General features: G+C 22.4%; 1 protein-coding gene across 1 annotated transcript in view; it reads right to left on the reverse strand.

The window, feature by feature from the left end:
- Positions 1-1750: 1750 nt before the first annotated feature.
- LOC117178779 (coiled-coil domain-containing protein 149) overlaps positions 1751-14109 on the reverse strand; it is a 30192-nt gene continuing 17833 nt past the window's right edge. Inside the window, exons 6-10 of the mRNA XM_033370250.1 lie at positions 10951-11023; positions 10800-10884; positions 8310-8454; positions 4166-4263; positions 1751-2041 (exon numbers count right to left, since the gene is read on the reverse strand). Of these exons, the coding sequence (XP_033226141.1) occupies positions 1827-2041; positions 4166-4263; positions 8310-8454; positions 10800-10884; positions 10951-11023 (616 nt within the window). The 3' untranslated portion in view covers positions 1751-1826. The remainder of the gene's footprint in view (positions 2042-4165; positions 4264-8309; positions 8455-10799; positions 10885-10950; positions 11024-14109) is intronic.

Here is a 14109-nt window from a genome sequence, read left to right on the forward strand (position 1 = left end):
ATGTCCAAAAAATTAAAAAAAAGGCAAATTCAAGATTTTGAAAAAAAATTCGAAGTTTTCTAAGAATTTTGAAAGGTTTCAAGAAAATGAAATACTTTTCTCAAGATTCCTGGGAACATTTTTAACGATTTTGTAATTTTTAAATTAATTTCTAAAGGGAAATTAAAAATTAAACAAAAATTTTAAGATTTCTAAAATGCTGAAAAAAATCTGATAGTATTGAGTAAATTTTGTTCATTTTAAAAGATTTTTCAAAAATCTAGAAATAATTGAAAATAAATCTGTTATTGGTAGAGAGTTTAACTATTTTATTGAAAAATTTTTTAAAAATCAATTCTACTTTTTTTTTACTTAAAATTCAAACCTTTTTTTTATTGAAATACTATTACATTTTTCTTTAAGAACTCATATTTTTTGGGTAAAAATTTAACTTGATCTAAAAATTAATTTTTTTCTTGATTTATCACTTTTAGCTGAAAATTCATTATTTTTTCGATTAAATAAATTAATATTTTGTAGAAAATACATCTTTCTTGGTAAAAGTTTTATCTTTTTTTTTGTTAAAAATGTATCTGGTTGAAAATTAATATTTTTTGGTAGATGATTCAACTATTTTGTTAAAAAATTTTTTTTACGAGTTCAACTTTTCGAATAAAAAAAAAAAAAATTTCTTAGTTGAAGATTTAATTAATTGGTTATAAGTTGAACTAAAAAAAAATCTTTTTTTTGTTAAAGATTAATTATTTTAGATAAAAATTCATCTCATTGGTTGAAAATGTAATTATTCCGTTGCAAATTCACCTTTTCTAGTAGAAAATTCATTTCTTTGTTTGCAAATATAACAATTTCGTTCAGAATTCATATTTTTTGGTAGGAAATTCATCTATTTATTTGAAAATTCATATTTTATAGTTAAAGAATTAAACTATTTTATAGAAAATTAATCTTTTTTTGGTCGAGGATTCATAATTTTAATCAAAAATTGTAAATTCGCTTTTTTAAATAAAAAATTCTTTTCTTTGGTTACAAATTTTGTTGAAAATTCGTCTTTTTTATAAAAAATTAATTTTCTTGTAAGAAAATTAATCTATTTAGTTGAAAATCTAATTGTTTTGTTTAAAATTAGTTTTCTCGATGAAAAGTTATAATTTAGGCTTGAAAAATTAAACTATTTTGTATAAAATTCGTCTCTTTTGATAAAAAAAACTGGTTTAAATTTAAAATAAAAATATTCTTGAGTTGAAATATCAATTATGCATTATACTTTTTGTTGAAAATTTACATTTTTTGATTGAAAATTCAACCACATGGCTCAAATTTGAGCAACTTTTTTAGAAAATTTCGACTTTTTCGGCAGAAAATTAATAATCTTGTTTAAAATTTCATCTTTATAAATTAAAATTAACCTGTTTTGGTACAGCATTCAACAATTTTAGTTAAAAATTCGTCTTTTTTGGATAAATTCAATTGTTTTTTATTCAAAATTAATCAATTTTTTTATTGATATATCAAATATTACTATAGTTGAACTACTTTGTTAAAATTTTCGTTTTTTTTTTTGTAGAATATTTATCTTTTTAGTTAAAAGTGTAACTATTACGATAAAAATTTATTTATTTTTGTTAAAATTTTGCTTTGACATATCTGAAGGCTTAAAAAATATTGCATATATAAAATCAATTTCAAGATTCAATGAATATATATATTTATTTTAACATATTTATTTAGTTATATATGACGCATTAAAATATTTCTCAACTTAGAAAAATAAAATTCGCATCAATGACTAGAAAAAAAACTCACTCGTTTTTGGAAAATTATTTCTATTACGATTTGTTCTTGTTAATGTCCTTTAAATTGTCCATTGCTTTTTGAACTAAAGCACCCAAGTTATGTGGCAAGTCGGCTGGTATAAAAGTCGAGTACTTCTCCTTTTTCGAAAATTCGCAATCTTCCACATTTTCTTCTTTCGTGAGATCAGGTTCACTTGTGTCTTCGCTATCCCACGGTTTCGTCGAGAGATCGGAATCAAAGTCATCGCCTGTTCAGAAAAATTCTTTTCTTAAAAAGATTTTATGGACTTTTGTAAATCAACATTTCCAGATGAGGAATTTTTATTCTAAAAATTTATTTCCAAATGACAACATTTAAATGCTAAATAATTATTTAATAATAAAGTCAAAAATTCTGTTTTTAACTTTTTGACCACATATTTCATTTTCGTAAATACAAATTTGCAAGGAAGTTATTTTATTTCATGATGCAATTTATTTCTCAATGTTTCTACACATTAGTGTGAAAAAAGAAAATTTGAGATGCAATTTTTCTCAATATTCGTAAATTTGTAAACTTTTGAACACTGAAAATGAAATTTGGAATATTTTATGATAATTTTGTTTAATTTTGTAGGATTTAAAAATAAATTTATGGAAACTTTCAATTATTTCAAAATAGATTTAGAAGTTTTAAAGAGATTCGAAAGTAATTTATATCTTGAATAGATTTGAAATAATTTTAAACAATATATAGATTTATGAAGACTGATATAAAATTTTGAAGCTTTTTTCGATAATTTTCAGGAATTAATCATTCCTGGCCAAATTAAAAGTGAGTTTTGATCTGGAAAAATTAATTTTTAGAGAATATTTGAAAATATTTCAAAACATTTCAAAGGATTTCCAAAATTGTAAAAAAAAAGAGTCTGGAGGATTTTAAGGAAACTTTTGAAAGACTTTTCAATATTTTACGAAAATTTCGAATCCGTTTCAGAGATATTTAGAAATTTCCAATAGATTAAATATATTTTAAGACTTTAAATGATTTTAAGATTGCTAAAATTTGGTAAAATCATAGAATATAGAAAAACTTTCTTAAAAATGTTTTCGATTCTTTTTCGACATATTTGAAATCTTCAAAAATCTTTTCGAGTGTTCTCAAGCAACCTAGAAAAACTATATTTTTATAAACTTAAATCAAATAAACTTAAGAATTAGATAGATATTCAAATGCTTTGCATTAAAAATTACTTTTCTCTTCAAATTATAATTTTGTTAAATTTTTTTTTCTTTCTGGATTAAAAAATCTTTTTTCGTTGAAAATTCAATATTTTTATTGAAAATTCATCTTTTTGGTTCCAAAATTCATCTCTTTTACTAGAAACGTAATCTTTTTTTTGTACAAATGCAACTAAATACAACTGTTTCGTTGAGAATTAATCCTTTTTGATTGAGAATTTCACTATTTTCTTGAAAATTTGTATTTTTTGGAAAAATTCAAGTGTTTTGGAATCAAAAATAAAATCACTTTTGGTTGAAATATTATTTATTATATTTTTCGTTAAATAAATTATCTTTTTTGTTTGAAAATTTAACTAATAGGTTAAAAGTGCGACCTACTTTGAAAAAAATTTATTTTGATTCAAATTCATCTCTTTCATAGAAAAAGAAATTATTTTGTTGAGAATTCGTATTTCTGACAGAAAATGAATTCTTTTTCGGTAAAAATAAATCTGTCTTGTTAAAAATTCGTCTTTAGCTTGAAAATTCAAGAACTTGGTTCATATATTTTTTCTTACCTGAAAAATGTTCATTTGTTAAAAATCCAAGTATTTTTGTACAAAATTAAACTTTTTTCTTGAAAATTCATCTCTTTGAATTAAATCTTCCTCTCTTTTGGTACAAAATTCAACTATTTGATAGAAAATACACTTTTTTGTTGAAAATATATATTTTCGGGTTAAAAATTTAACTTCTGTGTAGAAAAATCGCATTTTTTACTTGAGAATTACACAATTTGTTTCAAAAATTTTTCTTGGCCCAAAATTATTCTCAGTTGAAAGTTTAACTTTGCTAAAAATCCATTATTTTTTTCGAAATTCAGCGTTTTAGTTAAAAATTTATCTATATGGTTGAAAATCTAAGTATTTCTTTGAAAATTCTTTTCTTTTGTGTAGAAAATTGATTTTCTTAGTAGAATATTCATCTATTTGACTGAAAATTCAACTATTTCATAAAAAATTAATTTTTTTTTTCTTGAACATGCATACTTTCAGGTTGAAAAATTTTTCATATTTTAAAATTTTCGTTGAGAATTAAGGTTTTTTGGTTAAAATTTCAACTATAGTTTTTGTGTATTAATAGATTTTTAATTAAAAAAAAAAACTTACATCTGATGTCTACATCCGCCCCAGTATATCCTTCTAAAAGTTTCATTGTTGGTGATTGGACAGCACTGTCTAATTCACAAATTCTCAGCGCTAAAATTCTGAAATTAAATTTAAAACAGCGTTTGCACCTTTTAATTAGATTATAAATATCGAAATTTTTGGAAATTGAATAAAAATCCAACGATCAGGAAAAAACACTCTTACATTTCTCCATTCCAAATTAAAAAAAGAAGAAAGAAGAAGACGGAAACATTCAAATCCCCTTTCTGCGTTATTTAAATTAAAATATAAAATTAATATTAGGGCAAAATTTTTATCATTCACAGTATCTATTATCAAAAACAATAGAAATGTAATAAGGAGAATATTTGTGATAATTGATGGAAATCCATGTCCTTACTTCTGAATTAATATATAAAATTTGTTTACAATAATATATAGACAATGAAAGTAAAAAAAAACTAATATCCGACGAAAAGTAAAAACATAACTTATTATTGTTCAAATTTAGTAAATATTCTTTGAAATATAATGAATTCCTTTTAACGAAAGATCAATTTACGAAGAAATACACTAACAGAACAAAAAAATTGTTGTTCGAGATCTTATTTTTTATTAAAAATATCAATTTCCAACGAAAAAATCACTGTAGTTTAAACAAGATTTAAAAATTTTTTAACAGTTTTAAATTATAGAAGCGTTTTTCACAAGAAATCATTTTTTTTTATACATAAAACAGTAGATTTTAAAGTTTGATGAGTTTCAACAATTTTTTTATATTGTTAAAATAAAAAAAGTACAAAATTGTTGAAAAATAATCAAACTTTAAAATCTAATGTTTTATATTTAGAAAAATGACTTCTTGTGAAAAACGTTTCTATAATCTAAAACTGCTTAGAAAATGCAAAATCTTGTTTAAACCACAGTAATTTTTTCTTTAAATACAAATTTTTTTAAAGAAAAACGCTAAGATAACCAAAAATTTAGCGTCTTCTATTTTTTTTTATTTATTAAAAATACCAATTTTTGACGAAAAACAGAAAAATAATTAAAAATTGTTACAAGATGTTAATCCTTGTCCAAACTACAATGATTTTTATTAAAATAGGAGTTTTTGGTGTAAAACGCTAACGTAACCTAATTATTTAAAAATTCTGAAACTTTAAAATCTAATGTTTTAAATTAAAAAAAGATTTCTATTGAAAAGCGTTTATTTAATCTAAAATTGTTTAAAAAATTGAAAATCTTTTTTAAACCACAATGAATTTTTTTTTAGATGCCAATTTTTTGGAGAAAAGCGCTAACATAACCTAAATTTTTTTCCAAAAATGTATCTTCTTTAACAATTAAAAAAAAATTTAATTAAAAATACCAATTTTTTACGAAAAATACAACAATAATTCAAAATTTTTTAAATATTTAAAACCTTGTCCAAACTATAATCATTTTAATTTTAAAATACGATTTTTTTTTATGTAAAACACTACCTTAACCTAAAATGGTTAAAGGATTATGAAACTTTAAAATCTAATAATATGAAAAAAACGACTTCCTGTGAAAAATGTTTATTTAATCTAAAACTGTTTTAAAAATTAAAATCTGGTTTAAACTACCATAATTTTTTCTTTAAATACCAATTTTTGGAGAAAAAATGCTAACATAACCTAAAAATGTTTCCAAACATTTATCATCTATCTATTTTTTATTTATTAAAAATACCAATTTCTGACGAAAACATAAAAATAATTTAAAATTGTTAAAAAATTTTAAACCTTGTCCAAACTATAATCATTTTTATTTTTAAATACGAGTTTTTGGTGTAAAACAACGTGACCTAAAATTATTAAAGAATTATGAAACTTTAAAATCTAATCATTTGCACCAAAAAAAAAATGATTTCCTGTGAAAAAACGTTAATATGATCTAAAATTGCAAATCTTGTTTAAAATGATTTTGGTTTTAAAATACTAATTTTTTATCGTGCACAATACAAACATAACCTAAAATTGTTAAGAGTTATGAATCTTGATTAGAATCGAATATTTTTTTATTAAAAATACCAATTTACGATGAAAACCATTAAAATAATGAACCTTAAGAATCTAATGTTTTTTGGGGTTTAAAATCCCTATTTCTGATGAAAAGCGTTAATGCAACCAGAAACTGTTCAAAAATTACAAATTTTTGTTTTGCAACTTCTTGGATTTTATTTTTAGTTCAAAATACCAATTTCCGACAAAAAAACACTCAAATAATTAAAAATAGTTAATACATGCTAAATCTTCTTCAAATTATGATAATTTTTGTTTTTAACTACCAACTTTCGATTTATAACGCTATCACAACCTAAAATTTTTCAAACTTGAGATTTGTCTTTGAAATAAGTTTACAAAATATAAAATACCAATTTCCGAGGAAAAAAAAGTAGCATAATACAAAATTGTTAAAAGATTCTAAATATTCTTCAAATCATAAAGATTCTTGTTTTAAAATATAAATTTTATTGTGTAACACTATAACGTAACCTAAAATTGTTAAAAAATTGCGATTTTTTAAAGTTTAATGATTTTTATTTTAAAAAACGATTTCTCACGGAAAACTTAAAAAACTAAAACTATTTAAAATTGCAAGTCTTGTTCAAAGTAAAATGATTTTTGTTTTAAAATAAAAATTATTGGCGTGAAATGATAACCTAAAATTGTTAATAGTTGTCTTTAAAAAACTCTTTAATTAAAAATGCTAGTTCCGAAAAAAACACTAACATAATCCAAAATTGTTAGTAGATTTTAAATCTCGATCAAAAATTATAATGATTTTTGTTTTTAAATACCCATTTTCAAACGCCATAGCATTTTAAACCAAAAATTAGTTCTAAATAAATTATAACGCCACCCAAAATTGCTAAAAAATTATGAACTTTTAAAACTTAATGATTTTTTTTTTAAAATGTTGATTGTCGTTAAAAAATGCTAATAATGTTCTAACTTCAGAATTCACACATATGATTTTTATAAATAAATAATTAAATTTAATAAATAAATCGGTAAACGCAATTTGTTTAAATTTTTTAACCTTTGAAATCTAATAATTTTCGATTAAAAATACCCAATTCTGGTGTAAAACTATAACATCCTAAAATTTTTGCTACAAATTTTTTTTAAATTCTGCAAAATTAAAAAAAAATCCCTAAAAGCTTTAACATTAATTTTCGATAATTTTGTAAATTTTTCAAAATCTTTTTAAATATTCACTAAAATTTAACTTTAAAAAATAACAAATAATTTTTTATTTTCATAGGAATCTTAAGGAAATTTTGTCTATTCTTCCGAAGCATTTCAAAATTCCTAAAAAGCTTCTAACTTTTTTCTTCTTCGAAATCTGCCAAAATCTATTTTTTTTTTAATCGGGCGGTGGGCTATTTGCATCGAAATTTTAGCACGAATAGCCGGAATTTGTCGTCACACATAAATACTTTGTTTAAATTATTTGGAATCTATTCAAATTTTTTATCGATTTTTTAAAAATTTCTAAATAAATCTTTAACTCACTTGAATTTTTTCTAAAAATAATAGGTGATCAATTGTTATTTATACATCAAAATTCAATAATTTGACGTAGAAATTAAATGTTTTTAAATAGAAAAATTAAAATTGTAACGTTCAAAGTTTAGTCTTTTTGTTTATTTTTGAATATATAATTTATAATTAATGATTTTATACGGAAAGTGAGATATTTCTAAATATTAAGTCATTTACAAACTGAATATCATAATTGAAAAAAATAACACTTTAACTAATTATTTAAAAAACGGTTGAAATCAAAGTTGGGCAGATTTTATTTCTTTTAATTAGAAAAATTCTCGGACAAAAAAAATGTTGATTGAGATTTAAAAAAATAGAAAGGACGAGAAGAAGGAAGGCGATTTGGAGTTTGTCTCTTTTTCTCTCTCTCTTTTTTTAAATTGAAATTTTTTTAATCTAAATGAAGACATTTTTTTTGAATACTCAAAAATTTAGTATTTAAATTTGAATGTTGGACGTTAAAGAAAAATGAAAATTTTGAATTATACGGAATTCATTCACATAAATTTAAAAATAATTAACCACTATATTTCTGAAAGTTTTATTGCAGAAATTATACTTACTTGTTTGCTTTTTTCTGATGAGCTAAGGCTAGAGTTTTGTCATTCAAAGCTTCTAGCAAAGCAGCAGAAAGGCAATGAAGGTCTGATATCGCAGCTGAAGCTTTTTGAGGCGGTATGTTTGGACCTTGTTGAAGCAACAGCTCAACTTGAAAAAAATTTTTAATGTTGAGTTTTAAACCCGAAAATATGAACTTTTAACAAACAACTTAATTTTCAAGTAAAAAGGATAATTTTTTAACCAAATAGTTAAACTCTTAATCAAAAGAAACGAATTCTCAACAAAAATTTGAATTTTTATTAAAATAAATCAATTTTAAATGTAGAAAGATGACTGTTAAAACAAAAAATGTATACGTTCAACACGAAAACATGGATTTTTTACAAAACAAGATCATTTTTAAACAGCTAGTTAAATTTTCAACCCAAAAAGACGATTTTTTTTATAAAACAGTTGAATTTCCAACCAAATAGTTAAATTTTTAGTTAGGAGAAAAAATCCAGCAAAATTTTCAACCTGAACAAAAAAATTTCAATAAAAAAGTTTATTTTAACCAAGTATTTAATTTTTTTACCCAAAAAGTTAAATTTTTTACAAAATCGTTGAATTTGGAACAAAAAATATGAATTTTCAACAAGAAAAAAAGTTAATTTTCAACCTAATTTTTCAAATTTCAAGGCAAAATAAAGAATTTGTTTAAAACAGTTGAATTTTGAACTTAAAAAGATGTATTTTCACGAAACTTAATAACTTCATCCAAAAAATATTTCAATTTAAAATAAGAGATGATTTATTAATTCAGAACGACAAATTGTGAAATTTTCAGGCCAAAAAGGCGAAGTTTCCATATAACAATTAAACTTTCAACCCAAAAAGAAGAATTTTTTTATAAAACAGTTGAATTTTCAAACAAATACTTAAATTTTCTACCAGGAGAAAAAAATTCAGCCAAATTTTCAACATGAACAAAAAAAATTCCAATAAAAAAGAACATTTCAGCCAAATATTTAATTTTTTTACCCAAAAAGTTAAATTTTTTTAGTAATTCATTGAATTTTAAACCCAAAAATATGGATTTTCAACAAAAATAAGTTCCTTTTCAACCAATTTTTCAAATTTCAAGCCAAAAAGAGGAATTTTTAAGAAAATAATTAAATTTTCAACCAAAAGAGATGAATTCTGAACGAAGAATATATTGGTAGATTTTAAAGAATTTAATATAATTATTTTTTAACTAAGAAAGATGAATTTCCAATTCAGAAGGATGAAATTTCATTCCAGATGGACAAAATTTCTATCCACAAAGATGATTGTTCAAAAAAACAATTTAATTTTCGAAAAATGATAGTTTTTAAAAAAATAGTTCAATTTTCTACAAAGTAATTAAATTTTCAACAATATAATTCAATCTTCAAACAAAATAGATGAATTCTGAATAAGAAATATATTCGTAGACTTTTTAAATTAAACAGAATTATGTTCAACCAAGAAAGATGAATTTTCAATAAAAAAGGATGAATTTTCATTCCAAATGGTCGAATTTTTTACCCAAAAAAACGAATGATCAACAAAACAATTTAATTTTCGACCAAAAAGATGACTTTTTTAAAACAAAACCGTTGAATTTTTAACAAAATAATTAAATTTTTAACCAAAAGAGATGAAATCTGAACAATCAATATAATACTAGACTTTTCATTTTAAAATAATTAATTATCAACCAAAAATATTAATTTTCTACCACAAGATGATTTAGTAATCTAGAAGGAAGAATTTTTATTTCTAGTGCCAAATTTTCAACAAAACGGTTGAATTTACGAGAAAAAAAAACGAATTCTGGACCAAAAAATATAATAATACACTTTTCATTTGAAAATCATTAACTTTCAACGAAAAAAATAAATTTTCCACCATAAGTTTAAGTTTCAATCCAGAAGGGCGAATTTTCTAAAAAAAATAGTTAAATTTTTTACTCAAAAAATATAAATTTTCAAGTAAGAAATATGACTTTTCAATAAAATAATTCGTTTTTTAATCAAATAATATAAATTATGGAGATATGTTCAAATCCCAGCTTTTTCATTTTCTTGAAAGAAAAATAAATTTGCTTTTTATACTAGTTAAAACTTTAAATAAAAAAAATAAATAAAAAAACTTGTAAACCACAAATAATTGGATTTTCTTACTGAGTTCTACTAATTCAGTTTGAGTTTAAGCACAAAAAAACGAGAAAAAGGGGAAGTTTCTGGAAAACAGGGTAAAAATTGAATGAATTTTTATTTATTTTTTTTTCATTCTGAACCAATCTATTTAAATTATTACATTTTTCAAAAAAAAAGGAAAAAATAATAATCCGAAGTTAATAGATTTCTAAAATCGCTGAAAAGAAATTCATTCTTTTTTTAATGTAAATGAAAAGAGTTCGTTTAAGAAATTGAGGCAAATTATTTAGAACTCAATTAAAAAAAATTCTTAAATATTCATGTTTTTACCTTGCTTGTGAGTCATTACAGTTCCAGCAGCCGAATTTCCTCCAAGTTTTATCGTTCCTTTCAATCTTTTACTATCCAGCATGCCCTAAAAAAAATCAAAATCGTCACCACTGTCCCAAGAGAAAAAAGTAAAACTATAATAAGTATCAACCTTATATTTCGATAAGGATTGCCTCGCAAGTTCTTTTTCTTCAAGTAAATGTTGCAACCTCTCTTGCAAGTATCTGCAGAAAAAATGTATTATTTATTTCTCTAAAATAAAGTAGAAAATGAATTATATTGAATTTGAAAGAATTTAAATTTATTGGAAAATTTTTTTTGTTCAGAAAAATTCCATTGATTTCCGCAACTTTGAAATGAGCTTAGAAAAATTCAAAGGAATTCAAAAGAATTTGATGAAATGCATAAGAATTCAAGGTGAAGTTAATAGGCTTCAATTAAATAAAAGCCTTTAAAAATTCATAAAAATCCATTGAATTTAAGTAGACTTGAGTAAATTTAGAAAAATTCAAGTGAATTAAAAAAGTTCAGGAGAATTCCAAATGACTGAAAAGAATTCAGGCTAAATTAATCAGAATTCAGAGTGAATTACAAAAAATAATGTCAAATCTCTTCAAATATTTGAAACCCTATACTAATTTCTTATAAAAAAGTGTCTAATGACTAAAAAACAATTTAAGTAAAATTCAAAAGAATTGGACAGATTTTTTTAAATCGAAAAAATCCATTGATTTCAGTAATATTTGAGTGAATTTACAGGAACTTAAGTGAAACGAGAAGAATTCGTAGAAATTCATAGAAACTCAAATTAAAAAAACAATCAAGAGAATTTAAAACAATTAAAAAATATGAAAAAATCATTGAATGGAGTAAGTTTGAAATGATTTTAGAAAAATGTAAAAGAATTTGATAAATTTCATAAGAATATAAGGTGAGTTTTAAAGTCTTCAAGATGAATCAAACAAAAACTTTTTAAAAATCGATTGAATTGAGTAGAAAATCTCTTAAAATGTTTTAAAAGCTACGAAATTTCTCACTGTGCATGAATACATTTTTTGAAATCCATTAAAATATTATAAAATCCCACAAAACTAAATAAAATCTGATAAGATTTTTTGAAATCCTTGGAAATCTTTGAAAATATCTAAAACCTTATAGATACTGGAAAACTCTTGAAATTGTTTAGATTTCTTAAGATATTTTTATGTAACATAAAATATTTCAAAATCTTTTAAAATTGTTTAATGGTCTGTAAAATGCCAAGATACTTGAAAAAATACCCTAAAATATTGTTAATCCTTTGATCATTTTTTCAATTGATTCACACGATCATTTAAATAAAAACTTTAATAAAGTCAACAAAATCCATTAAAATTAAATTAATTTAAAAGAATTCGAGATTAGTTCTAAAAAATAATTTTAAATCTCTTCAAATGTTTGAAATCTTAAGAAATATCTTAGTTTTTAAAATAAATTCTTTAAAACCAACTGAACTATTATTAAGTTTCGTGAATTTACATGAAATCTGGTGATATTTCCTGAAATCCTAGAAAATTTATTAAAATACCTTGAAAGCTTAAAAAAAAAAACCTTATGAAAATTGAAATCCTCGGAAATATTATAAAATCCAGTAAAATCTTTTAAAATATAACAAAAACTTATAGATTCTGTAAATTCGTTCCATATCTTTGAAAAATTCTTGAAAATTCTTTTTCCTAAAATATTTCAAACTCTTTAAAATCCCCTCATATTAAGGAATTTAATAAAAAAATTCCTTAGAATCTTTTTAAATTCCGTAAAAAATTTCAAATCCTTTAAAATCCTACAAAATACCTTACTTCTCGTGAATAAATTCCTTAAAATCCACAAAATACAATAAAATCACATGAACTTATGTATCATGATATTTCCTGAAATACTGGAAAATGTATTAAGATACCTTAAGGCCTTTAAAATCCTCGGAAATATTATAAGATCTTGTGAAATCTTTTAAAATATCATAAAAACTTATGGATCCTGTAAAATCGTTCAATATCTTTCGAAATTCTAGAAAATTCTTTATCTTGAAATATTTCAAAAGCTTTCAAATCCCCTTATATTAAGGAATTTGATAAAAAAATTCCTCAGAATCTTTTTAAATTCTCTAAAATATTTAAAATTGTTGAGAAATTAAAAAACAAAAACATTAAAATCATTGAAATCCTCGAAAATATGATAAAATCCTGTGAAATCCTGTAAAAATGTTCCATATCTTCCGAAATTCTAGAAAATTCTTTATCCTAAAACATATTTCAACAGCTTTGAAATCCTACAAAATAGTAAAATGCCTCAATGCTCGTGAATAAATTCCTTAAAATCCACTAAAATATTATAAAATCCCATGAAATTCCATGATGATATTTCCTGAATTACTGGAAAGTGTATGAAATTCCTGGAGGCCTTTAAAATCCCGTAAAATCATTGAAATCCTCGGAAATATTATAAAATCCTCTGAAATCCTGTAAAATCGGTACATATATTCCGAAATTGCAGAAAATTCTTTATATTAAAATGTTTCAAACGCTTCGAAATCCATTCATATTAATGAAATTAATTTTTAAAAATCCTTAGAATCTTTTTAAATTCCCTCAAATATTTTAAATCCTTTGAAATCCTATGATATTTCCTAAAATCTTGGAAAATGTATTAAAACACCTTAAGACCTTTAAAATCCCTTAAAATCATTGAAATCCTCGGAAATATGATAAAATCCTGTAAAATCTTTTTAAAAAATCATTAAAAATTATAAATCCTGTAAAATCGTTCCATATGTTCGGAAATTCTAGAAAATTCTTTATCCTACAATATTTTAAACGCTTTGAAATCCCCTCATATTAATGAAATTAATCAAAAATTCCTTAAAATCATTTTAAATTCCCTAAAATATTTTAAACCCTTTGAAATTCTATAAAATAGTAAGATACCTCAATTCTCGTGAATAAATTCCTTAAAGTACACTAAAATATTATAAAATCCTTTCAAATTTTATGATGATATTTCTTAAACTCCAGAAAAATGTATTAAAATATCTTAGGACGTTTAAAATACCAAAATCATTGAAATCCTCGGAAATATGATAAAATTCTATGAAATCCTGTAAAATCGGCCAATATCTTTTAAAATTCTAGAAAATTCTTTATCCTAAAATATTTTAAACGCTTTAAAATCTCCTCATATTAAGGAATTTAATAACAAATTCCTTACAATCTTTTTAAATTCCCTAAAATATTTATAATACTTTGAAATCCTACAAAATGGTAAAATAACTCAA

This window comes from Belonocnema kinseyi, chromosome 8, assembly GCF_010883055.1.
Source record: "Belonocnema kinseyi isolate 2016_QV_RU_SX_M_011 chromosome 8, B_treatae_v1, whole genome shotgun sequence".
Taxonomy (NCBI): Eukaryota; Metazoa; Arthropoda; class Insecta; order Hymenoptera; family Cynipidae; genus Belonocnema; species Belonocnema kinseyi.